The sequence below is a fragment of the Prionailurus viverrinus genome, chromosome A2 (assembly GCF_022837055.1).
Source record: "Prionailurus viverrinus isolate Anna chromosome A2, UM_Priviv_1.0, whole genome shotgun sequence".
NCBI lineage: Eukaryota > Metazoa > Chordata > Mammalia > Carnivora > Felidae > Prionailurus > Prionailurus viverrinus.
In genome coordinates this window covers 5,585,273-5,612,141 of record NC_062562.1, presented here as the reverse complement: position 1 = coordinate 5,612,141, position 26,869 = coordinate 5,585,273, and the positions used below count along the sequence as shown (strand labels likewise).

The 26,869-nt window shown below is 49.4% G+C and overlaps 1 protein-coding gene across 1 annotated transcript in view; it reads left to right on the top strand.

The window, feature by feature from the left end:
- MUC16 (mucin 16, cell surface associated) overlaps positions 1 to 26,869 on the top strand; it is a 59,814-nt gene that overhangs the window by 10,135 nt on the left and 22,810 nt on the right. The window contains exons 10-33 of the mRNA XM_047828788.1: positions 215 to 280; positions 3,720 to 3,844; positions 3,939 to 4,006; positions 6,991 to 7,163; positions 7,781 to 7,816; positions 8,019 to 8,084; positions 12,747 to 12,868; positions 13,225 to 13,292; positions 15,134 to 15,306; positions 15,640 to 15,675; positions 15,906 to 15,968; positions 17,476 to 17,600; positions 17,814 to 17,881; positions 19,964 to 20,136; positions 20,253 to 20,288; positions 20,760 to 20,884; positions 21,317 to 21,384; positions 21,979 to 22,151; positions 22,268 to 22,303; positions 22,808 to 22,843; positions 24,409 to 24,533; positions 24,628 to 24,695; positions 25,152 to 25,324; positions 25,611 to 25,646. Of these exons, the coding sequence (XP_047684744.1) occupies positions 215 to 280; positions 3,720 to 3,844; positions 3,939 to 4,006; positions 6,991 to 7,163; positions 7,781 to 7,816; positions 8,019 to 8,084; positions 12,747 to 12,868; positions 13,225 to 13,292; positions 15,134 to 15,306; positions 15,640 to 15,675; positions 15,906 to 15,968; positions 17,476 to 17,600; positions 17,814 to 17,881; positions 19,964 to 20,136; positions 20,253 to 20,288; positions 20,760 to 20,884; positions 21,317 to 21,384; positions 21,979 to 22,151; positions 22,268 to 22,303; positions 22,808 to 22,843; positions 24,409 to 24,533; positions 24,628 to 24,695; positions 25,152 to 25,324; positions 25,611 to 25,646 (2,238 nt within the window). The remainder of the gene's footprint in view (positions 1 to 214; positions 281 to 3,719; positions 3,845 to 3,938; positions 4,007 to 6,990; positions 7,164 to 7,780; positions 7,817 to 8,018; positions 8,085 to 12,746; positions 12,869 to 13,224; positions 13,293 to 15,133; positions 15,307 to 15,639; positions 15,676 to 15,905; positions 15,969 to 17,475; positions 17,601 to 17,813; positions 17,882 to 19,963; positions 20,137 to 20,252; positions 20,289 to 20,759; positions 20,885 to 21,316; positions 21,385 to 21,978; positions 22,152 to 22,267; positions 22,304 to 22,807; positions 22,844 to 24,408; positions 24,534 to 24,627; positions 24,696 to 25,151; positions 25,325 to 25,610; positions 25,647 to 26,869) is intronic.

Sequence of the window (26,869 nt, the reverse complement as noted above, 5' to 3'; positions counted from 1 at the left end):
ACTGGACCCTTATTCCCCAAAACACATTCTTCTGGAGAGAAGCTGCCAATTCTCCTCCCCTAAGTGTCTAGCTACAGACTCAGAAGAGCCCCTAACCCACCCAGGGTCTTGCTCTGAGTCAAGACAGAAGACCAAATTCTAATGAATAGCTTTAGTCCCCCATTCATTCAGGATGGGACTTTATAATTTTTCCCCTGTTCTTTTTTTTTCTCAGCTCCAGTGACTTCTACATTCTCTCCAGAATCTTCCACATCTCAGCCACCCATCCTCAGCTCTACAGGTAGGAGCCTACTCTCTGGGACCCATAAAACTTCAACTCCACACAGTCTGGTTCCTGTAGACCACCCACCCTCAGAATGTCCTACTCACTCCCTCCCTCACTCTCCAAACTTTGGCCACATCAGACACTGTTCTCTAGTGTCCTAACCTCTGGACTTTATATCAGCTCTTCCTGGAGATCCACTACACCTGGCACCTCATTGCTTTTCAGATCCCAGCTCAATCTCACCTTCTTTGAAAGACCTTCCTAGACCCTCTTATAGGAAGTAGCACATCTGAATACACACCTGGACCACAGGTTTTCACTATCCACAACCATGAGTATTTTCTGATGAAATTTACTGCTATTTGCTTTATTCAGTATTTATGTATTTGTCACCTTGGAGCTGAGCACCTAGTCTGCACTCACTTTATACTGCTTGACTGGTTGGATGAATGAATGTAGCAATCTTGCGTATGTCCACATTTGTGGATTTTATTTGAACGTCCAGAAAATCATTCAGGATCTTAGTCCTGGACTCGATTCTTGCTCTGTCTCCTCATCTGACCCAGATGTGGGTCTAAGGGCTCTTGAGTCTCAGGAACCTGAAATAAGGGCTTGATTTATGTCGGGAAACTTATCTTACTCCAACCCTTAAGATTTATTTTAAAATTTGAGTCTATAGGTAGTTTTCACACTTATGTCATGACCAAGACAGGGCATCCCCGACCTTTAATCCTGCCGTGTACATCTAGAGTTATGGGATACAAGCCGGTGAGCTATAATTTGAATTCTGTCTTCTGGAATTCTGGGTTTTATGAGTCGAGACACTGCAAACTTTCCTCAAAGTTTAGACAGAATGTGCATTCTCCAGTCCCTACTGTTCACCCTGATCAACTCAACCATTTCTGTAACAGGCTTAGCTCCTACAATCTTGGCATGTGCTACAGACCAAGTCATTCCATGACTGATGACGTCATTTTTTCTGTAGATGCATTCAAGATTTCTTCTTCATCTTTGGTATCCAGAAGTTTGATAATGATGTATCAGAACATGGTTTTTCTTTGAGTTTATACTATTGGGGATTTTTGAAGCATCCTGAATCTGAAAATGTATGTTTTCAAGAAATTGGGGCAAGTTTTAGCTCCGATTGCTTTTTTTCCCCAGTTATGCCAGTACCATTTATTTAAAAAATTTCCTTTCTCCATTAAATTATACAGGTGCCCTGGTTGAAAATCAATTCACCATAAATGTGAGGCTTTGCTTCTAGACTTTCAATGACATCCCATTGATCTACCTATCTGTCCTCATGCAGTACCTCACTGTCTTGATTACTGTAGCATCATCTACTGTAGCTTTTCTTTTCTTTTTGTTATTTATTTGGATTCCAGTTAACATACAGTGTACAAAGTACAGTGTACTTTCAGGTGTACAATTTAGTGATTCAAAACTATGTACAACACCCAGAGCTCATCTCAGCAAGTGCCCTCCTTAATCCCCATCACCCATTTAACCCATTTCCCCGCCCGCCTCCCCTCTGCCAGCCATCAGTCTGTTCTCTATAGTTAAGAGTCTGTTCCTGCCTGGTCTCTCTCTCTCTCTCTCTCTCTCTCTCTCTCTTTTTCCCTTTCGCTCATTTGTGTTGTTTCTTAAATGGTACATATGAGTGAAATCATATGGTATTTGTCTTTCTCTGACTGACTTATTTTGCTTAGCATGATATACTCTGCTAAGTATGATAGCTCCATCCGTGTTGTTGCAAATGGCAAGATTTCATTCTTTTTTTTCAGTTTTTTAAACATTTTTATTTATTTTTGAGAGAGAGAGACAGAGTGTGAGTGGGGGAGGAGCAGAGAGAGAAGGAGACACAGAATCTGAAGCAGGCTCCAGGCTCTGAGCTGTCAGCATAGAATTCTAATATTCTGTGAATAATATTCACCTATTGTGAATAATGCTGCTATAATCATGGCTGTACAAACAGAAAAATACCTACTTTTGAGTTCAAAAGGTATTGTAGGGGTGCCTGGGTGGCTCAGTCGGTTGGGCAGCCGACTACAGCTCAGGTCATGATCTCGCAGTCTGTGAATTCGAGCCCTGCATCGGGCTCTGTGCTGACAGCTCAGAGCCTGGAGCCTGCTTTGGATATTGTGTCTCCTTCTCTCTGCCCCTTTCCTGTTTGCTCTCTGTCTCTGTCTCTCTCAAAAATAATAAACATTAAAAAAATTTTTTTAATTAAAAAAAAAAGGTATTGTAGCTGTGCTGTTCATTTGTGGGACTTGGGCAAAATTTACTTTCTCTGAGCCTCAGTTTCCCAGACTGTAAAATGTAACTGGTAATACTTGACTCTGAGGATTGTGGTCAGGGTAAGCTGAGATGCCAGAAATTAAATGCCCAGTACAAAGGCTGGCCCCCAGTTGGTGCTCCTCAGATGAAATCTGTAAAGGGTACTGTCACCCAGTTCAGACCTCTGGCATTCGATTCTTCACACCCTAACCCCAGAATGACCATACAGTGTTTTTGTGTTTGCATTTGTGTTTGTCTTATGGGACACTTTTTTGTTTGTTTGTTTGTTTGTTTTTATTTTTTTTATATGAAATTTATTGACAAATTGGTTTCCATACAACACCCAGTGCTCATCCCAAAAGGTGCCCTCCTCAATACCCATCACCCACCCTCTCCTCCCTCCCACCCCCCATCAACCCTCAGTTTGTTCTCAGTTTTTAACAGTCTCTTATGCTTTGGCTCTCTCGCACTCTAACCTCTTTTTTTTTTTTTCCTTCCCCTCCCCCATGGGTTCCTGTTAAGTTTCTCAGGATCCACATAAGAGTGAAACCATATGGTATCTGTCTTTCTCTGTATGGCTTATTTCACTTAGCATCACACTTTCCAGTTCCATCCACGTTGCTACAAGAGGCCATATTTCATTTTTTCTCATTGCCACGTAGAATTCCATTGTGTATATAAACCACAATTTCTTTATCCATTCATCACTTTTGACAAAGAGAGGGAGGGTTCTAATTAATATTTACATGCAAGCCACATGACTGTTCAGGGAAAACTAGGAGATGTGGTCAGTCCATGTAAAATCCACTCTTCAAAGACAGTTTAGTGAAACTGAGACAGGAGTCACTCTCAGGGGGAATAGACAGGCCCACTCAGCGGTTGCAAGTTCTCTCATGGTGACGTCAGAAGACAATGGGAGACCTCCACCCCAGGGGGCAACAGAGTGATTTTGCTTCTTTTCCTCCTACCCAAATGTCCACCAACTGTTTTTCTTTAGACACACTGGGCTGAAGAGTTGAGGTTCTTTTTCCAGCTAAAATAATACGTCCAGGTTGGAGGCTAAGTGTGGCTGGATGCAAGGGTGACACAGATACGGTGGCCACCCTTGGATCTGCCACCTACAGCCATCCCCACCAGAGAATCATAATGGAGCCCCTCTCGCCCTTTCTGGCTACAGGTGTGAGCCTGTCTCTGGTGCCCTTCACCCTCAACTTCACCATCACCAACCTGCGCTACACAGAGGGCATGGGGCCCCCAGGATCTGGGCTATTCAACTCTGTAGAGAGGATCTTGAATCGTCTGGTGAGAGCCCCTCCAATGCGTGCCCTCCAGTGCCTACTTTTGTCCTTCCCAGCCCCTCAGCCCATCCTCTTACTTCCATGTCTTTCATCCCCAGCTCAAACCCTTGTTCCAGAACAGCAGCATTGGGCCCCTCTATTATGGCTGCAGATTGACTTTGCTCAGGTGAGAACTCCAGAGTTCACATGCAGGCCATGTGCAGGGGGCAGAGGGACTACGAGCTGGACCATCATCCCAGAACAGCTGACCACCACCTGCCGGTCTGTCTCACATTGCATTCCTAACCAGAAAATGCAGAATCCTCTTGGACTGCCCTTCCCAGGTGACAAGGTTGAACTTTTCCGAAAGATCTTTCTTCTGGAACTCATCAAGAAAACAACTGGTCAGTCGTGCTGGCTTTATCACAATGGAGCCATAGTTTTCAACCAAGAATGATTTCCCTCCCAGGGGATATTTGGCAATGTCTGGAGACATTTTTTGTTGTCAAAACTCAAGGGTGGGAGTTGCTACTGACATCTAGTGAGTGAGGCCAGGGATGCTGCTAAATATCCTACAATGCAGAGGATGGTCTCTCAGGGCCATGAACGATCTGACTCAGAATGTGCACAGTGCCAAGGTTGAGAAACCTTGCTCTAGGGGATGCATAATTCTCTCTCCTGCTTATGTCACATTTTTGATAATGATTGGCCTGCCTGTAACACCTAGCCAGCAGTGACCAAATCCTGCTTTCTGACCTCTCAGAGGTGGACTTGGGATCACTGAGTAGTGAAGTACAGTGGTTATATAGTGGGTTTTTTAAAAGTTTATTTATTTATTTTGAGAGAGGCAGAGACAGAGACAGCATGAGAAGAAAAGGTGGGGTGGGGGAGACAGAGAGAGAGAGGAAATCCCAAGTGGGCTCCACACTGTGATCACAGAGCCCAACACGAGGCTCAAACTCCTGAAACCATGAGATCATGACCTGAGCTGAAACCAAGAGTCGGGACGCTTAACCAACTTAGCCACCCAGGTGCCCCTATGCAGTTTTATTTAGAGTCTGACAGGCCTACCTCTCCTACTTCAAGACTGTGTGACCTGAACAAGTTACTTAACATCTCTGTGCCTCTACCTTCTCACCTGTCAGCTGAAGTATCTCAATTTGCTTTATTGTACAACAAAGTTAGGACCATGATTCTGCTGGAAGATTCTCCTGCCTGGGTTGGCTCAGCTGATGTCAGATGAGGCTCATTCCTGTGTCTGCAGTCAGCTGCTGTCTGGGATACCTTGGTTCTCCTCCACATTGTCTCATCCTCCAGAAGGCTAGCTTGGGCTCATTCACACGCTCAGAGTTCCAAGAGCAGCAAGAAATGGCAAGCCCTATTGCACACGTGCCTTCCAAGCCATTGCTTGTATCACATTTGTGAACGTGCATTGGCCAGTTCCAGTTCTATGGCCAAGCCCAGATTCAAGAGATGGAATCTCTTTGCTTCTTTTTTTTTTTCTTAATGTTTATTTATTTTTGACAGAGACAGAGATAGAGTGTGATCAGGGAAGGGGCAGAGAGAGAGGGAGACACAGAATCTGAAGCAGCAGGCTCCAGGGTCTGAGCTGTCAGCACAGAGCCCAACGCGGGGCTTGAACTCCATGAGATCAAACTGCAAGATCATGACCTGAGCTGAAGTCAGACACTTAACTGACTGAGCCACCCAGGCACCCTGAAACAGACTCCACTTCTGACTGAAGGAAAGAATTTGTGGTCATCTGTGTGAGCATAGTGAGGTTTAAAATGAAAGGTGCTTAGTTAGCAAAGGAACTAACATATAAAGAACACACAGTAAATTATTTGTGACCTTGCCTAGACCTAGGTACTGAGAATAACTCTAGCATGTGGGAGCCCCCACATGTTCACTTGGCTCACCTTACTCTTTGTGTGAGATCTCCCAATCACTGACCTTTTTTCTGAGGATGGAATGCCCTCATCTCCAAAGACACCGCTGTCCTCCAGCCACAATGCTATGTCTTCCCCTTTCCACTGGCCTTAAGATTTCTCTGGCTCTCAGATACCACACAGCCTCATGCCCCTCTCCACCCAAGGCTGCCTGCTGACCTCACTGTTTCCTTGAGAAGGCTCAGTCTCTCTCACTGCAAGGTCCATTCACACCAAGAACTTTGGCCCTATTAATGCCTAATAAAAATGGCTGTCTTCTACTGGGCGTTTACTAGTGCTAAGTGCTGTAGGGTCTGTCCTATTACCTCATTTGATGGATGAAAAAAACAATGAACTACAGACAGGTTGAGAGACTTACTCAGAGTCAGCCAGCAACTGAGCAGCAGAGCTGGGGTTTAAGCAATTTGACATTGCCTTTTCTTACCTTGTCTAAGTCCTCTCCATCATGCACCTGTTGTTAGCATCTGTTTCAAGAATAAAACCCAGTGATTCATCACTTACATACAACACCCGGTGCTCATCCCAACAAGCGCCCTCCTTAATGCCCATCACCCATTTAGCCTATCCCCCACCCACCTCCCTCCAGCAGCCCTCAGTTTGTTCTCTGTATTTAAGAGTCTCTGGAGGTGCCTGGGTGGCTCAGTTGGTTAAGCGGCTGACTTCAGCTCAGGTCGTGATCTCACAGTCCGTGAGTTCAAGCCCCATGTGAGGCTCTGTGCTGACAGCTCAGAGCCTGGAGTCTGCTTTAGATTCTGTGTCTCCCTCTCTCTCTGCTCCTCCCCTGCTCATGCTCTGTCTCTCTGTGTCTCAAAAATAAATAAAAACATTTTTTAAAAAGTCTCTTATGGTTTGCCTCCCTCCCTGTTTTTATCTTATTTTTGCTCTCTTTCCCCTATGTTCATCTGTTTTGTTACTTAACTTCCACATATGAGTGAAATCATATGATATTTGTTTTTCTCTGACTGACTTGTTTCACTTAGAATAATATACTCTAGCTCCATTTTAAAGCTCAGCACAAGGCATCAGTATTTGGAGATGCTGGATATCCTCTGTGCTCAAGGACCTTGGTTGTCCTAATCATTTCCAACCCTCCCCCAGCACCAAGGCTGTTCCAGGTTGTCCACCAGCCCTTCTGCTTTATCTGTCCCCTCCTTCAGTAGGGCTTTCCCGGGCTCCTACCTGGAGTCCCCACCTCCCCTTTCCCGTGTCTTTCCCTGCCCAGGCCTGAGAAAAAGGGAACAGCCACTGGAGTTGATGCTGTCTGTACTCACCATCCTGACCCCATGGGTCCTAAGCTAGACAGAGAGAAGCTGTACTGGGAGCTGAGCCATCAGACCCATGGTGTCACCCAGCTGGGCTCCTTCACCCTGGACAAGAACAGCCTCTATGTTAATGGTGAGCAACCTTTTTTGTAACCACAAGTTAAAGCTAAGAATCTGCCCCCCACCGCCCACCCGCAAGGGATGTGAACTCTCCAGTTCATCATAGAACCCACCCTATGTGTTATTCTCCACCTGCGTGATATCCCTTAATGAGTCAAGGACCCCCATAGGCCCTCCAGTTTGCAAATCCTTTTTTTCTCTTTGCAGCCCTGCATTTCAGGGCTGTGATTTATATACTTGTCTGGGCCACAAAGTCTTTATCCAGACTGATAAAAGAGGATATCTCTCTGGCTGAAGTCAATGGCTATTCAAAGATCTGGCCATCTCTGTCCCTGTCAATGTCTATCTCAAAATCCCCTCTGGAGCCTGAAAAGCACAGTTGACAACCCCATTTCTAGAAATGTTAGTGTATTTGTCTTCCCAAATAAATTGCAAGTTCATGAAGACAGGGGACTGGGTCTCTGATTTCTCAGCCTTCTAGAAACAAGGTAAAGTTACCCCTGAATCACAATTGTTGAACTGCATAGACTTGAAGTCTTAGTTGGGGGTAGGGACTGGTGGGCTTTGGGCTATATCATGGACCTCTCTTTCCTGCTTGCATCCCAGTTCTGTCTCCTTTTCTCATTTCAGGTTACACCCACTGGACCTCAGCCCCCACACCCAGTGGTGAGTACCCACACCCCTGATGACTACATGCTGTGGACCCCTGGTGGACAGCCACTGATCCCCTGCCCCAGGGCCTGGGGAAGAGAAGTGGCTAGGAGACCTGACGGTCTTACCCAGTTCCTCCTACATTCAGTGGCTCTAGCTGGACAGGAAAGACGCCCCACTCTGAGTCCCCTTCTTACTCCAGACTATTCATCCTTAGCTCCTGTGACCCCTGTGCACTTCCCAGGGACCTCGATGGTGCCAGCCCACTTCTCCAGCTCCACAGGTAGGTTACTTCTCTCTCCAGCTCCTTGTGAGGAGTCTCAAATCTATATCTGGAAGTTTTCAAGAAAAAACCCTGGAGCTACCATGGGCTCCCCTGCTCTGCTCTGACCTCCTCAAGAGCAGAGAACATGTCCTCATCTGTCCAGCTGCATTGGCCTTAGACAATTGACCAGCCCTCTCAGTGCCTCAGTGCCCTCATCAGCCAAGTAAGAATCATCATGCCTTATAAGGTCGTTGTGAAGGTTGAATGAAAATGTATGGAAGCACACAGCACAGGGACTACCAGGGAATTTAATATGATGGACATCACTGGGCACGTGACCTGTGCCAGGCAGAGGGGAGAAGATGCTGAGTCAGGTGTGGTCCGTCCTTCCCCTCACCAAGTTGACAGTGTACTAAGACTGGAATTGAATGTGCAGTTACAATTGATAATAATTGTAAAAGATAACCATGGGTCCCCTGGGTGACTGTCAGTGAAGCATCCAACTCTTTTTTTTTTTTAAGTTTATTTATTTTGAGAGAGAGAGAGAGTGTGTGAATAAGCATGAGCCGGGGAGGGGCAGAGAGAGAGAATCCCAAGCAGTCTCTACGGTGTCAGCACAGAGCTCTTGGGCCACCTGGGTGGCTTAGTCAGTTGAGTGTACAACTCTTGGTTTCAGCTCAGGTCATGATTTCACAATTCATGAGTTCAAGCCCCACGTTGGGCTCTGTGCCGACAGTGCAGAGCCTGCTTGAAATACTCTCTCTCCCTCTCTCTCTGCCCCTCCCCTGCTCGCACTTACTCTTTCTCTGTCTCAAAATAAATAAATAAACATGAAAAAAATTTAAGATAACCATGTTATTCAGCACATAAACATGCCACACTCTGTACTTCTGCTTTTTAGTTTTATTTTTCATTTTTTTGATAGGAAAAATATTTTCATTTATTTATTTATTTTAATTATTTATTTATTTTAATATAATTTATCAACAAATTGGTTTCCATACGACACCCAGTACTCATCCCAACAGGTGCCCTCCTCAATGCCCATCACCCACTTTCCCCCCTCCCCCACTCCCCATCAACCCTCAGTTTGTTCTCAGTATCCAAGTGTCTCTTACAGTTTGCCTCCCTCCCTCTCTGTAACTATGTTTTTTCCCCCTCCCCCTCCCCCATAGTCTTCTGTTAAGTTTCTCAAGATCCACATATGAGTGAAAACATATGGTATCTGTCTTTCTCTGACTGACTTATTTCACTTAGCATAATACCTTCCAGTTCCATATTCACGGAAAATTGCAAAATATACTACAGAGTTCCCTGTATGCTTCACTCAATTTCTCCTCAGTGGTTACACCTTCTGTAACTACAGTATAATATCAAAACCAAGAAATTAATTATGAAAATCCATAGACCTCAGATTTTACTAGTTTTACATGGATTTCTCTGTGTGTGTGTGTGTGTGTGTGTGTGTGTGTGTGTGTGTGGTTTTATGCCATTCTATTACATAGGCAGATTTTCATAAGCACTGCTACAATCAAGGCTCAGAACAGTTCTATCACTGCAAAGGTGTTTTATAGGCATACCCACCCAGCGTCACTCTGGCAACCACTAATCTGTTTCTCATCTCTTTAATGTTATTATTTTGGGAATGTATTAATAGCATCATACAGCATGCAATCATTGGGGATTGGGTTTTTTTTAATCTTTTAAAATTTTGTTTATTTTTGAGAGAGAAAGAGACAGAGCATGAGCGGGGAAGGGGCAGAGAGAGAGAGGGAGACACAGAATCCAAAGCAGGCTCCAGGCTTTCAGCCGTCACCACAGAGCCCAACACAGGGCTCGAACTCACAAACTATGAGATCATGACCTGAGCTGAATGAGGCACCCAGGTGCCACTCAATGACATTGAGTTTTAATGACAACAGAACAGAGGTGCCTGGGTGCCTCAGTCAGTTAAGCGCCTAACTTCAGCTCAGGTCATGATCTCACGGTTGGTGGGTTCAAGGCCCGCATCGGGCTCTGTGCTGACAGTTCATAGCCTCGAGCCTGCTTCAGATTCTGTGTCTCCCTCTCTCTCTGCCCCTCCCCTGCTCATTCTGTCTCTCTTTCTCTCTCTCTCTGAAAAATAAATAAACATTAAAAAAATTGTTTTTATTTTTTAATTTTTTATTTTTTTTCACTGCAATCAATTTTATTTTTTTTTTATTTTTTTTCAATATATGAAATTTATTGTCAAATTGGCTTCCATACAACACCCAGTGCTCATCCCAAAAGGTGCCCTCCTCAATACCCATCACCCACCCTCCCCTCCCTCCCACCCCCCAGCAACCCTCAGGTTGTTCTCAGTTTTTAACAGTCTCTTATGCTTTGGCTCTCTCCCACTCTAACCTCTTTTTGTGTTTTTTCCTTCCCCTCCCCCATGGGTTTCTGTTAAGTTTCTCAGGATCCACATAAGAGTGAAACCATATGGTATCTGTCTTTCTCTGTATGGCTTATTTCACTTAGCATCACACTCTCCAGTTCCATCCACATTGCTACAAAGGGCCATATTTCGTTCTTTCTCATTGCCCTGTAGTACTCCATTGTGTATATAAACCACAATTTCTTTATCCTTTCATCAGTTGATGGACATTTAGGCTCTTTCCATAATTTGGCTATTGTTGAGAGTGCTGCTATACACATTGGGGTACAAGTGCCCCTATGCATCAGTACTCCTGTATCCCTTGGGTAAATTCCTAGCAGTGCTATTGCTGGGTCATAGGGTAGGTCTATTTTTAATTTTCTGAGGAACCTCCACACTGCTTTCCAGAGTGGCTGCACCAGTTTGCATTCCCACCAACAGTGCAAGAGGGTTCCCGTTTCTCCACATCCTCTCCAGCATCTATAGTCTCCTGATTTGTTCATTTTGGCCACTCTGACTGGCGTGAGGTGATACCTGAGTGTGGTTTTGATTTGTATTTCCCTGATAAGGAGCGACATTGAGCATCTTTTCATGTGCCTGTTGGCCATCCGGATGTCTTCTTTAGAGAAGTGTCTATTCATGTTTTCTGCCCATTTCTTCACTGGGTTATTTGTTTTTCGGGTGTGGAGTTTGGTGAGCTCTTTATAGATTTTGGATACTAACCCTTTGTCTGATATGTCATTTGCAAACATCTTTTCCCATTCCGTTGGTTGCCTTTTAGTTTTGTTGGTTGTTTCCTTTGCTGTGCAGAAGCTTTTTATCTTCATAACGTCCCAGTAATTCATTTAAAAAAATTGTTTTTAAAGACAACCGAAAGAAACTGGTTTTGCCTGCTTGCTTTAAATATATTTTGAGTGAGGATATACTTGAGAGGACTTATTTATAAAATAAGTCTTATTAAATGAGTTAATTGGGGGGAAAATCGTTAGCTGACAAATTGTTCCTCAGGCAAATTTTCAAACGTGGCATTGAAGGCTGAACCTGCCTGGGAGGGTCTTCAAAGGTGCCCTGGTAGGAGAAAGAAGCTGGCTGGAGCCAAGACAGTCTTAGGGTCCTTAGTTCTTGGTTCATCACCTGGTCTCAGGTTCGTTCAACCCAGCCTAGGGGTTTTGAGGGATTTGGGCGTTGAGCAAAGAAAAAGATATGACCAGTAGATGGCAGTAGGGCACACAAACGTGGGTGGGCAGCACGGGTTTGCCTGCCGGGGAGGAACCTCCGAGCGAGCGGACATCTCTAAGAGGTTAGGGCATGAGGATCCGTCCTCAAAAGGGGAGCAGGGCAAGGGAACTCCCAGGGGAGGAGAGTGGTCAGAGAAGGCGTTCTCAGTCTACCTCACGTCACTCAGCAGCCTGGTGGGGAGTCTCTGGGTTAGATAGCTCTGATGGGCAGCTAGTGGCTAGGCCCTTTGTAGCCACGGGGTTGGTCTTTTTACAGCTCTAAGTTGTTGGGTGCGGTTTCATGGGGGTGCGTGAAGCAGGCAGGCTCAAAGTGGCTGAAATCTGCCTGTTTGGGCTATGTTTAAAACAATTGGATATGAAAAATCTTGAGTTTGGTCCTAGCAGGCTTTTGCGCTCATGGGTTCCCAGCCTGCTATGAAGAAGTAAATACCCTAGGAGCTAATGGGGGAAGGAAAGAGGGAAAAAAAAGTAGTTACAAACAGAGAGGGAGGGAGGCAAACCATAAGAGACTCTTAAATACAGAGAACAAACTGAGGTTTGAGGAAGGGTGGGGGAGAGGGGAAAGTGGGTGATGGGCATCAAGGAGGGCACTTGTTGGGATGAGCACTGGGTGTTGTATGGAGGCCAATTTGACAATAAATTATATTTTTAAAAAAAGGTCTACAGAGCAGCAAATAAGTGACCGTGGTCAATAAAAGGGGAAAGAACAAATACCCTAGTTGCTGACAGGCAGGCACCAGCTCTGGCTCATTAGGAAACGCCCAGACACCACCATCTTCAGTTTCCGTAGGTGGCCAAAGCCGGGACCACATGAAATAGAACATACCACTGCCTCCGCTCCCTACCCCCACCCCATCCCCAGCCTCAGATGAACAGAGAACGATACCCAAAAACATCCCAGGTGAGGGTAGTCTCTCCCTGGCATCTCCAAGATGATAGAGTCCTCTGAGCAGGCTAGGGTCGTGTGTCCCAGTGGCCCATTGCCTTACAGCTGGTCCAGACCCGACTCAGTGCATAGCCTCTTCTCCTCCTTCCCCACTGCAGCTGCTGGTCCTGCCCCAGTGCCCTTCACCCTGAACTTTACCATCATCAACCTGCACTACACGAAGGACATGCGGCCGAGCTCGGCAAAGTTTAACTCCACAGAGTCAGCTCTACAACGCCTGGTGAGAACCCCCTGAAACCCATCCCTCTCTTCCAATGTCCTCCCCACCCTCTTTGAGTCTCCTTCCTATACTTCTGGAGGATACGGACGGCTGGAGGGGAAGACAGTTTCTAGGTTCAAAACTTGGATCTGCCATGGAGAAGTGATGTGCCTTCGGAGTAGTGATCTTGCCTTCTGGTACCATTTCCTCCTCTGTAAAACTAAGATCATAAAAGCATTGATCCCAAAGGGTTCTTCTGAGAATTAAGTGTTGTATCGAGATGACTGGGGAGCTGCTGTTTTATTTTTGAATATGGTGTTTTAAAATGACGGTTGCTTTTACGTCTATTTTTCATTCACCCTCTTCCTCCTTCCCAGCTCAAGCCCTTGTTTGCCAACAGCAGCATTGGTCCGCTCTACATTGGCTGCAGAGTGACCACACTAAGGTGAGACCTCATTTTTTTTTTTTAATTTTTAAAAACATTGTTTTAATGTTTATTTATTTTTGAGAGGGACAGGGACAGAATGCGAGTGGGTTAGGGGCAGAGAGAGGGAGACACAGTATCCGAAGCAGGCTCCAGGCTCTGATCTGTCAGCACAGAGCCCCATATGGGGCTCAAACCCACGAACTGTGAGATCATGACCTGAGCCGAAGTCGGACTGAGCCACCCAGGCGCCCCTGAGACCACTTCTTTGTCTTGCCTTAGGAGGCATAGTAAGGGATGGGCTGGTTGGGCTGGCCAGGGCCTGGCCTGGGGAGGGAAGTAGGTGCCGAGGGCACAAAATTTAAGGAGGTGCTCCCCCTCAGGTGCTCACCCTGTGTCTGCCCCTGAGAGCAAGCACTGCCTTAAATGTTGCATCCAGGCACCTTGCGTGTCTCACACAGTTCCCAGCTCTGGTGCCAGCTCTCTCTAGGTCATCTTAAATCCAATCCAATCATCAAACTTGCAAGATCCGAACAGGTCATACTCAGACAAGAAATGGCATGCCAGCACGGCAAGCATCGGACCTTTCTTTTTTGTAAGAACCTTCTTGGAAGTCCAAGGACTATTCTTGTGGAATCCAGATGACGGTTAATGTGCAAAGAAACATAACTTCAGTGGATAGGAGATGGGGCCACTCTGGCTTCCATGTTCCATGTCCCAAAAGGTAACCAGTATCTCTTGTAACAGTCCTGACACGTTAAGAGGTTTACCACGCCTAAGGAAGCCCAAAGCAATAGCTTCCCATCAGGTATTGTTGTCCATTTTCGGCCCTCCCAGAAAAGATGCAGGCCGTCAACAAGGGGTCATTTTCACCATAAGCAGCATCCCCGGGAAACACGAGTGACATTGCACCTTTATCAAGTTTCTAGGAGACCAGAGCTAGAAGCAGCTTGGCTCCAGGTCACTTCCATCCTGTTGAGGTGCAAGGGACACTCTGTCCCTCCCCAGTAATCTGGCAGTGCTACCTGCCCTTCAGGGTTAATTTTTCCTGCTTCCTTTGCCGGGGAGCTGGGAATACAAGAGGCAGGTGGACGGTGGGTAGGGGGTCTTTGCTAGGCAGCATCTCATGCTCAGATGCTCAGGTCCAGAAGTTGGGTTGGATCAACTGCTCAGAGCTGCTATCCAGTGCTAGGGACTGTAAATGCTTGGTTCTATGAATATTTGTTAAACAATTAAACAATTAATTAAAGAGTATCTGGCACCAAAGCTAGATATTAGTATCATTTCCAAACCCCATGACATTCTGAAATGATATTTTTAAATGTTTTTATTTATTTTTGAGAGAGAGAGAGAGAGAGAGAGAGAGAGAGAGAGAGAGAGAGCCCAAGTGGAGGGGCAGAGAGAGAGGGAGACCCAGAATTTGAAGCAGGCTCCAGGCTCCAAGCTGTGAGCACAGAGCCCGATGCGGGACTTGAACTCACGAACCATGAGATCATGATCTGAGCGGAAGTTGAGTGCTTAACCAACTGAGCCACCCAGGTACCCCCCCAAACACCATGACATTCTAACAAAAGGGTTAGAGCATTATCCACACTGCAAAGATGGGAGAACCGAGTTAGACCCACTTATGTGGATTATTCAACAAGTGACGGAGCCAAGGTTTGAACCGATGATCATCTGACTCTAAAACACCCACTCTGGTCCTTTGTTGTGTAAAGATGCCCCTCCTCTTATGAGCAGCTCCTGTCTGGACAACAAAAAACAGGGAAGCAAGCATTCACATACAAGCGGGCTGACAGAATGATGTCCTGCCCGGGATGCCGCTCTGTCCCATACCCATGCCCAGGTCCTTCTCTCCCCAGGCCTGAAAGGGGTGGAACAGCCACTGGAGTTGACGCTGTCTGCACCTACCGACCTGGCCCTTCGGGTCTCCAGCTGGACAGGGAGCGCCTCTACTGGGAACTGAGCCGCCAGACCCATGGTGTCACCCAGCTCGGTTCCTACATCCTGGACAGGGACCGTCTCTATGTCAACGGTGAGCATCTGGTGGTGACAGGGGTCTCCTCCTGTACCCCAGATGGATTATTCTGTTGGTGCCCTGAGCTCTGGACAGAGGATACATCCCTGTCTGCCTCTAGACGCTTTTGTCCTCATTCTTCTTTTCCTTGTGAGATCCTCCTTCCCCACCAAGGGCTACATCACACACAGGGAGGTGGAGAGTCAGAGAAAGGTTATAGGAGGCACTACCCACTGTCTGGAAGGGACAAGACCTCCTGATGGAATCTGTCCTTCCAGCAGTGGCCCAGCCCCTTCATCCTTTGCTTAAACTTTTCAAACATCCCACCTCTCTCTTATCCACTCTCTGCAGGTTACACCAGATCACCACTGACCCCCATCCCCAGTGGTAAGTGCTCAAACCCTACATGGCTCTATGCCCCCACACCTTGTGGGAACAGCTGCTCCCTCTACCCTAGCCCAGGGCCTCATGGAGGAAGGAAGCCTTGAGGGGCCTGGTCACCCCCATACCCCTACCTCTACCTTCTGTGACTCGGGCTGGGTATCAAGGGCCCCTGTCTTCGGCATCTCCAAGGTTATAAGGCTGCATCTTTCTTATTTATGCTGTTTGCTTCTCAGTTCCTGTGATTTCTACACCCTCAGGAACCTCAGTAGCTCCAATCTCCTTCTCCAGCTCTACAGGTAAGAGCCTTTTCTCCATGTCTCCTTCCTTCCCACCCACGTGCCTCTGTGCTTAGCAATGAGAAGGGCAAAAGGTATGTGCAGGCAGGTCACAACAAGGGGACAGTGTGGGGAGGATGATTTTTGGGGACCATGCCTTTGTAACAGACCAGTCCAACTCCATCCCTAGGTTTGGAGAGCTCTGTAACTCTGGGTTTTCAATCCCAGGCTAAAGCAGTGACTCCTTTTAATCCACTCTGCTTTCTGTGAAGGTGTCGTATCAGCTAGGTTTTACTGCATAACAAATGACCCTCAAATTTACTGGATTAAAACAATCACATACTGCTCTGCTCTCTAGTATATAGGTCAGCTGGACAGTTCCTTGGGTCTGAACCAGGCTCCCTTATGTGTCTGTAGTCACCTGCCTGTAAGCTAGGTGACTCTGCTTCTGGAAGATAACTGACGGATGGCTGGGGTGCCTCAGTTCCCTTCATGTGGCCTCTCATCATCCCATAGACTAGCTGTGGCTTCCTCATATGGTGATCACAGACTTCCTAGAAGCAAGAGAGGCCATCCCATTGGCCAAAGCAAGTCACGGCCAAAAGTCAAGAAATAGGCTCTTGGCAGAAGGGGCTGCCACACCACACTGCAAGGGTGTAGAATCTGTGGTCACTTTTACAATCTACCTCAGGTGACCTGCCAGGGACCAACCTGTGACCGTGTTGGCCTTAGGGGACCCATGGAGGGTCGGTTAGTGAGATTAGATGCAGCGGTACATTCTGGAACAACTCTCAAAGCTTTAACTCCTGCTAGAGTAGAATGGAAATAGTCATGGGCAGATCCAGGACTAATTCCCAAAGGGCAGAGACGAAAGCAGAGAAAGCAGATGTAAGTAGCAACAGCAACAATGTCTACAAAGCAGTGACAGCACCATTCACAGCTTGTTTGTCACATCATGCAGACTCTGCTTTATGTGTGTGATCTTCGACCCCAGCGGATGGACGCTGCTCTTTCTCTGTTTGAGAGAGGCATAGACTGGTTCTTGCGGGGCTGAGTGTTTCTCTGAGGTCACACAGCCAGCAGATGGGCAGGACTCCTGTTTAAGTCATTCAAGCTCTAGAATTTGGGCTTCTGTCCTAAAATAGCTGTGTGGCTTTGCGGAAGTGACTTAACTTCTCTGAAACTTGTTTTCATCCTCTGTCAACTGGGACTAAGTAAAAGGCTTCACTTCCAGGGTTTGTTTGAGGACTACACGAGATACTGGATGGAAAGTTCTGAGCATAGAGGAAGCTCTTACCAAACATCAGCTCTCATGCTTGCTGTTATTTTTGTTGTGATTATTAACATCATTACTATTAGTAGAATAACAAAATAAAGTCTCCCATTTGGGGAGGAGATATTCTGAGCTCTTGAACTAGATGTGAATATACTGGGCACCAGGGATGTGGATCCAGACTCTACCCCACCATCCCTAAACCCAGCTTAGACAGTGGCTCAGGGCATGACTTTTCTCCCAACCTCACTGCAGTCTCCGGCCCTGACCTGGTTCCATTCACCCTCAACTTCACCATCACCAACCTGCGCTACACAGAGAGCATGCAGTTTATGGGTTCAGCCAAGTTCAACGAAATAGAGAAGGTCTTGCAGAGCCTGGTGAGAGCCCCGCCCACCTCATTCCTGTACCACTTGCTGATGCCCGCCTACCCACTGACCCCAGCCCCACCTACCTCTCCCATGTCCCACCTACCTCCCCCGTGCCCCACCCACCTCTCCCTGTCCCCCAACGGCTGCCGTCCCCACCCAGCTTGCCCCAACCCTGCCCTCGTCAAGCTCAGACCTTCCGCTCACCTCCCTCTCCTTCAACAGCTCAGACCCTTACTCAAGAACACCAGTGTCGGCCCCCTCTACTCTGGCTGCAGACTGACCTCGCTCAGGTGGGACCCCCAGAGAAGATGGCCCAGTGAGGCACAGTGGAGATTCTTACCACGGTCCTCCAGGGCTCACTCCTCACTTTGGCCTCAGCCCTTTCCAGCTCCCAACCTGGGGTAACCACTGTCCCTTGGGCTGCTGGCCCCCAGGCCCTGCTCCAGACCCTCCTGAGTCTCAAATCTCCCGTGCGATATTTAATGGGAACAAAATGACAAATCATAGCAGCTGGAAAGTATGCACCAAATTCCTTCATAAAGGACCCATCCCTGATCCTTCACAAAGGCTATGATCCCCAGTCTACCATGTCCACACTACATGCAAATATTTCTGAAGGCTGACACACAGCAAATACTTAGTCAGACATTGGAGTTCTTGGTGTATGGTCACTACTGACATTCTGGGCCAGAGAGTCCTTGTCATGGCTGGCTGTCCTCTGCACTGTAGGCTAGTTAGCAGCATCTTGACTACTCAATAGATGCCTATAGTATCCCCACCCCAAAGTAGTGACGACCAAATCTGTCACCAGGCATTGCCAAATGGCTCCTGATCCAGAGCGCCCCAGGTTAGAGTCACTGGGCGAGATGCTTCCTGTCCATCATCTCCCTGGACTCTCTTAATGTCACTACTATTACCCCTATTTTATAGATGGGAAATCATCAAGGCACAAAAAAGCTAAGGAGCTTCTCAGAGCCAGTGGCTGTCAAGTGGTGGGGCCAGGACTCAGGCCCAGCCTCCTCAGAGTCCATACCTGTTCCCACTAAGCTTGCTTTGCTTCTTTTCTTTGGGAAGAACCATGGGTTCCCTTCCCTTCCCCATAATCCCCGCCTTCAATTCCCTGCTCCCTTCCAGTGCAGACATGTGCAACTCAGCCGCCTTTCACCGAGTGATGGGGCTTCTGAGCATGAGGGGGCCCTCTCCATTCCGAGGTCCCCTGGAGGGTTCAGCCTTGGTGGGCATCTCCCCAGGATATCTCCATGGCTCCAAAAATAGAATTTGAGAAAGGATTCCTTCCCTGCGGTGCTAGGATAGAGCAGGATGGAATGAGGCCCTCTTTCTTGGGGTCTAGCCCAGGGTACTGATGCACCCACAGCAGAAGTGCCCTCCCACCACTGCCCTGGCGTTCTACAAATTTTCTTTGCATTCACAAGCATTGCTTGAGCACATACTGTGTCCAAGCTCCATGCTGAGCTCTGAAATCTCCATGGAGGCCAAAGCATTGACTCTGCCATCAAGAAGAGGGTACCACGTTAATTATATGCAAACACATGCAAAAATATGCACACAAATTAATTATATGTAATTATTATATGTGAATTATGTGATTAATGATATAAAAACACATAACTTAATCGTGAATAAAACAATAGTGGCAGATACTCCCCTAGCACTTAGGGATGTACCAGATACCGTTGTAAGCATTATACTTACATCAACGGACTTAATCCTCACGAAACATACCTGGGTACCATGATTACACCCATTTTATAGATGAGAAACTGAGGCCCGGAGAGACTGTTGCAGTGCCGAGAGATGGGAAGTGTAGTGGGTCCAGGAGGAACTGAAGTGGCAGCTCATACCTGGAGAGGAGGACTCGGTGGCCAGGAGACACGGCTCAGGCCAGGAGGAGTGGTTGAGGGAGAGGGAGCCACAGCTGAGAGCCTAAGGTAGCCAGCATGCAGAGCAGACATTCTCACCCACAAGGGAGGAGGCCCGGGGTGGCCGTGAATGCCGTGATGTGCATGTTGGGACAGCACAGTGGGGCTTCATCCACAGGCAGTAGGGAGCAGGAAGGATTTCAGCAGATTCCCAACAAAGGCAGATTCCCATTTTAAGTGAGACTCGGCAGTGTGACGATGGTGCATCGTAAAACACAGAGGGGCCCGGTCTCAGGAGGCGGCCCCGGAAGGAACCATTTTCAGCATGTGGAGCAAATTCCCTCCGTGGTGGATGACGAGCATCTCGGGGCCTGTCAACAGGAACCGCACCGCTTCCTGGCTTTCCCCCTGGTGCCCCCATAATGGTAGCCCTCAGGGGCCCTCTGCAGATGGATCTTAACCTTCTGCACCGCTGTGTCCTGCCCTCCCCAGGCCCGAGAAGGCTGGAGCAGCCACCAGGGTGAACACAATCTGCTCCTACCGCCCCGACCCTGCGGGCCGCGGGCTGGATAGAGAGAAGCTGTACTGGGAGCTGAGCCGGCTGACCCGTGGTATCACCTGGCTGGGCCCCTACACCCTGGAGCAGGACAGTCTCTGTGTCAGTGGTGAGTATCGGCCACCTGCCCTTGGCTGAGCTGTCAAGCTCACCACCCCAACCCCCGGGGCTTCTTTAGTCCTGCTCCACCTCAACACCTCCCTCTCTCTCGCCCTCTCTCTGCAGGTTACAGCCACCAGACACCAGTAACCGCCCCCAGTGGTGAGTACTCAGGGGACTTCAGGAGCTCTCCCCCCCACCCCCCCGCCACCACCAGGGAAGGAGGCTGCGGGCCCCGGCTCACACCTCCAGCTGTCAGGGAGGGAAGAGATCAGGGACACAGGCTGGGAAGTCATTGCAGTAAGACTCAGCTGTGCGTCACCTCTGTGCTGTTGACTGGACACAGAGAAATGGCCACCACGTGGGGGTGGTCAGGCGGACGGAAGGAAGTACCTGAACGTGGGCTTGAGTAAATAAGAATGTCAGGTGGTAAACTGTCTCCTGCAAATCACGCCCACCTTCGCCTGCATCATGTGATGGTCTCGTGTCCACACCGGTGGTTCTGAGATTAGGTCCCCAAGGATCCTCAGCCCTTGCTACAGTCCCCAGTGAGACGGCTGCTATTCCCAGGCCCTGCAGCGCATCCATCCCAGGCCTGACAGCCTGGCCTCTCCTCTCCCTCCCCTGCTGCAGCCACGGGACATCCCCTTGTGCCTTTCACCCTGAACTTCACTATCACCAATCTACCCTACGCTGAGGACATGCAGCCTCCTGGATCCTTGAAATTTAACACCACGGAGAGGTCCCTGCAGCGCCAGGTGAGAGCCGCGCCCACCTCACCCTGCCAGCCCCGCCCACCTAGTCTCCATCCTGCATTCTGGTGCCAGCCCCACCCACTCCTGCCCCGTCCTCCGGGAGCTAGCCCCTCCCACCTCACTCTTGCCCCACCCACCAATACCCATCCTGCCCCTGCATCACAGATCATCTATGTTTTTTAAATATTTTTTTTACATTTATCTATTTTTGAGAGACAGAGAGACAGAGCACAAATGGGGGAGGGACAGAGAGAGAAGGAGACACAGAATTCGAAGAAGGCTCCAGGCTCTGAGCTGTCAGCACAGAGCCTGACCCGGGGCTGGAACTCAAGAGAGCCGTGAGGTCATGACCTGAGCCGAAGTCGGACGCTCAACTGACTGAGCCACCCAGGTGCCCCAAGGTCATCTATTAAGTTTCCTTGCCCTCACCCACAGCTCGGACCCTTGTTCCAGAACACCAGTGTGGGCCCCCTGTACTCAGGCTGCAGACTGACCTTGCTCAGGTGAGACCTTACAATCCCTGGCCAGGGCTGCCTTAAGCGCTTTCAGACCCTAGGAGTGCCCTCTGCTTCCTTCCTGCCCTCTCTGTCCTCAGCAGAGGTGGAATTCAGGAGGCACTGGCTCCAGGATCAAGGCCTCTTCTGATTGTAACTGCCTCCCTCCCCCCCCCCCCACACCAAACTGTTCCCAGATTCTGCAGAGCCCCTCAGTAGGATGGGGACCCTAATCTGGTCATCCTTCTGAATTTCCTCCTGCCTCCATTTGACCAAAGAGGGTACTTCCTTGAGGTTTTCAGCTCTATCCCCAGGATTCCTCTCAAGACAAGCATGCCTTTTCCACTTGCTTTAATCCCCAATCCCAGCTCTCTGCCTGTCTCAAGTAGAAGCCCTCCAGTCCCCATGCCGTGAGGCTGCAGATTTCAGACTTGCAATTTAATAAAAATCCTCCCACCCATTGACAGTGTGCATGGTCCCAGGCTGGCCAGAGGTGGGTTCCAGCCTCCTCGCTTTCCCTGGCCCCTTCCTGGCCTGCCCCAGGGGTCCCAGGAGCCCTGCCTGGGGACTGCATCAATTGTTACCTCTACCCGCCCTCCCCAGGCCCGAGAAGGATGGGGCAGCCACTGGAGTGGATGCCGTCTGCACCCACCGCCCTGACCCCACGGGCCCTGGGCTGGACAGAGAGAGGTTGTACCAGGAGCTGAGCCAGCTGACCCGTGGTGTCACCAGGCTGGGTCCCTACACCCTGGATCCCAACAGTCTCTACATCAATGGTGAGGGGCTGCCACCCATGTCTGCACTTCTCCAGGCCCCACATCCTCCTCTCCATCCATTCCTCCCTTTCCCTCACTCCTCCCCCTCCTCACCCTTTCTCCCTCGACCTGTGCAGGTTTCACCCACCAGACGCGAGCCACCACCCCCAGCAGTGAGTATTCAGAGGCTTCAGAAGTCCCTGCAAGCACGTGAGGCCCTGCCCTTAGAACAGAAGAGGCCAGGAGCCCACCGCCTGCCCTCCGCACCCCTGCTCCACCCCAGCCTCGGGTGAATGGGGATCCATGCCCATTGGAGCCCCAGACACAGGCCCCCGGTCCCTGGCATCTGCAGGATGATGAGGTCCCCACCCCGAGCACCTGTCTCCTCCCAGCTTCCGGGATGACAGACTCTCCATCCGTGGTGCGGGCTGTGCAGGCTGTGGGTCTCCTGCTCGCTGTGGGTTCTGCAGCAGCAGACGCTGCATGAATTCAGACTTCCCCTGGGGCTCACATTTCCTGTGCTTTGGGCAAGGTTTTGGTCTCTCCGGAGATGTCTTCCGGATTGTCTTCCTTGTGAGGAATCATGGCTGGGATGGTCCAGCTGCCTCACAGCCAAGTTGTCCCTTCACGCAGGACCTCTCCATTCCCCTCCTCCTCATCTTGCCTTCTCTTTGCAGGTCACACGCAACCGGCTTCAGCCACCACCCCCAACAGTGAGTATTTCCGACCTCGTGTGCCTGTGACCACCACCCTTCCCCTAAAGATGGGGGCTGCTCAGTCAGCCAGGCCTTCCCTCCTGTTCCCCCCCTTCTGGATGGGAAGTCCAGAGGACACATATGGAAATGTGGGCCCAGCTGGAGGTGACAGGAGCCGGCCCTCCCCCCAACACAACTGAGGACGATGCCCTGACTCCAGGCTAAATGGGCAGAGAGACAAGGACACAATTTATCACAGGAGCCACCACTGTTACCACCATTCCCACACCGATAGAGCACACCTCTGACAGCATCCCTTGTGGTTTTCTCCCTCTGCTGCTGTCACCTCCGCGTCCTTCTCTAGCTCCAGCCCTCAAGCCCTCAAGTAGGAAGGTCCTACTGGTACCAAAATCATTTCTACGAAATCCTTCATTCAAGATCACTTCTTCTCTCATTGCTTATTCAGCTTCCCCAAGGAAACTCATCCATTCCCATGGGTTTCAGGGAGCATCTAGCTTCTGTGGGTCCAGCTGCTCAGAATCCAAATCTCGAGTCTAGCCCACTCCATGAAGCAGCTTCTGATGCTTGGTCCACCCACCCACCTCCTGGACATCACCGGGGCCCTTGGTCTCTGACTCTGAAGTCACAGTCTCCTCCCAAACTTGCTCCCTTTCCTTATTACCGAAGGCAGGGACATGGGTGTCAACCTTGGCCCTCCCTCTCATTCACCTCCCACATCCATCCATCCATCACCAAATCATCACTTCTCCCTTTGTAATATCTTGCAAGTCCTTTCTCTGTATCTGTGTCACTCAGCCTTGATTCAGGCCATGGGCATTTTTTTTTTTTTTTGCCAGGACTAATGCAGTAGCCTCTTCTCTGGCCTCCTACAGTCCTCTGCACAGCAGCTGCAGCGTCCCTCCCTCTGTCCACATAATTGCTGTCTTGTTGACGATCTTTGAATGACTCCACCTTATCTACATGTCCAAACCCCTGAGCTGCACAGTCACTGCCCCCCCCCCTTTCTGGGCTCCCAGGACCCCTCCAGTCTCACATCTATACTTCCTCATGGCCACAATGAAAGCATTCAAGTCCCTTGAGTACAACTGCCCTGTCCTCCTGCTGGGCTTGTGTCCAGAGGCTGATTCTTCTGCTTGAGTGCTCTTCCTCTTGCTCAGCTGACTCTTACTCATGCTCTTGGTCACATCTGAAGTGATGCTTCCTCCTGGAAGCTGTCCTCAGTCATTTGTTGGATACCCCTCTGGAAATGCACAGCCTCCGGGCTCCCCTGCAGCATGATGGTCTGGCCACTCTCCTGGCCTCAGTATTAGCAGCCTATGCCCCACCTTGGACCCACAGAGCCCAGCACAGAGCCTCACACACATGAGACACCTGGTACATGCTCACTGAACGAAATGAGTGAAGAATTCCATAATGTTCTCTCCTTCTGCTTCTGCAGTCCATGGTTGTACTTAGGTCCTCTGCCAGTACTCTACCGTTAGAGCTCCAGGTAACCTCCAGGTAACCTCCAGGCCCTTACCGTGGTCCAAGCTGGACATTTTTCTCTTCCTCCCTCACTGCAGCCACTGGCCCCGCTCTGGTGTCTTTCACCCTGAACTTCACCATCACCAACCTGCACTACACTGAGGACATGGGGCACCCCAGTTCCTTGAAGTTCAACTCCACCAAAAGGATCCTCCAGCACCAGGTGAGAGCCGCTCGATGACCACCGTCAGCGCCACCAATGCCCGCCCGCCTAGCCCTTCAGCCCTTCTGCTCACCCTCCTCTCTCTCCCCACCAGCTCAAGCTCCTGCTCAGTAAGACCAGTGTTGGCCCCCTCTACGCTGGCTGCAGACTTGCCTCGCTCAGGTGAGACCCCCGGGTGGAGGGATGTGTTGGGTCCAGTGGATCCTCACGCTCTGGCCAGCAGAGCTCAGTTCCTGGACATGCCTTTGGCACAGCTGACCTCCAGCACCCATCACAACACTTTCATGCCTTCTTCATGCCCCCGGAGTGGGAACGCTCAAGACCTAGAAGTGAGGCATCGTGCTTATACTTACAAAATCCAGACGATCATCTGTTTTAGATGAAAGCTTTCCTCTTGGAAGAACCACTAGATCTTGTCTGCCAATTCCAATTAAGGTGTTTTCTGTTCTTAGTTGTGAGGGAGTCATCTCCAACAAGAGACACTTAGGAGAGCCCCTCTGGCCTTCAGAGCCAGCCCTTTTATACCCTCTCCGCCTCCTGCCTTCTACCTTCTTGCTGTCCCCATCCAGAAGGACCCCTCCAACAGTATTCAACATCCCCATGTCCTTCTTTCCCCAGGCTTGAGAAGGGTGGTGCAGCCACTGGAGTGGACATTGTCTGCACCATCCACTCTGACCCTGCGGGCCCCAGGCTGGACAGAGAGCGGCTATACTGGGAGCTGAGCCGTGAGACCCATGGCATCACCCGGCTGGGGCCCTTCACGCTGGACAGGGACAGCCTCTGTGTCAACGGTGAGGGACTGTGCTCCCGCAAGGGTCTCTTTCCCAGCCAGAGTTTGTGTTTCTCTAAAGGAAGCTGTGGCCCATCTCCTTCTCCTCTGCTCTGGGTTCATTCCGATGATGGTACCATGGGCTCCAGCCACCTCCGATCCCACTATTTGGACACCTCCTCCCTAAGCATCCCTCTTCTGCCTCTCCCTCTCTGCTTTTCCCACAAAGGCCCCTAAATCCTACCTTTCCCTTACTCCTTTATGCTCACCCCAACTCCCGCTCAGCTCCTCTGGCCTTCTCTCTGCAGGTTACACCTATGGAGCCACAGCCCCAACTACCACTGGTGAGTATTCCTTGCCCTGGCTTCCTGGGTCTCGTCCCCACTTTGGGATTGGGGAGCAGCTGTTGTCCTTTACCACCTGTCCTTGATGAGGAAAACAACTGGAAAGGACCCTCATTCATCCCTTCTCTCCCTGGGATCTGGTGGAGAGTCCCAGCCCAGGGCTAGAGCATCTTACACACAAGTCTGTCCCCCCACTATTCTGACCCTCACATGTTTTTCACTCAGATTCTCCTAAAGCTGCCTTGGTACTCTTTCTTTCTTTTCTTTCTTTCTTTCTTTCTTTCTTTCTTTCTTTCTTTCTTTCCTTCTTTTCTTTTCTTTCTTTCATTCTTTCTTTTCTTTCTTTCTTTCTTTCTTTCTTTCTTTCTTTCTTTCTTTCTCTTAATGTTTATTTATTTATTTTGAGAGAGAATGCACAAGCAGGGGAGGGGCAGAGAGAGAGGAGAGAGAATCCCAAGCAGGCTCCTTGCCGTCAGTGCAGAGCCTGACTCGGGACTTGATCCCACAACCTTGAGTCGTGACCTGAGCCAAAATCAAGAGCCAGATGCTTAGCCGGCCGAGCCACACAGGCGCTCCCCTGGTTCTCTTCTCTTATCCTTTTACTCACCTCTCTGCTCATTGTTCTGAGTGTCTTGACATCAGAGTTGTGCAGTTGTTGGATTTTCAGTGAACACGTACTGAGGCTGGCTGCCTTGCAGGCACCGTGCTAAATTGCATACTGAATTAGTCAGCTCTGGCTGCCAAAGCTAAGTACCACAGGCTGGGTGGCTCAGAGCACAGAAGTGTATTTTCTCGCAGCTAGAACCTGGGGGGTGCCAGCAGGGCTGGGTTCTCTGGGGCCTCTCTCCTTGGCATGTGGATGGTGACCTCTTACTGCCTCTTGGCATGGTCACTCCTTTGCACACACATTCCCCATGTCCCTCTGTGTCCCAATCTCCTCTTCTTATACAGATAGAAGCCAGATTGGATTAGGGCCCACCCCAACAGCCTCCTTTTAACTTAATTACCTCTCTAAAGACCCTGTCTCCAAATACAATCACGCACTGAGGTCCTAGGGATTGGAGCTTCTCAAATTTCGGTGGTTGGGAGGAGACACAATTCATCCCAAAGCACATGCACCTTATCCTTTCATTCTTGCTACAAGCATGTGACTTAGCTCCAATTTACAGATGAGTAAACCCAAGCCCAGAGAGGCTGCCAAGTCGCACAGCAAATAAATAATA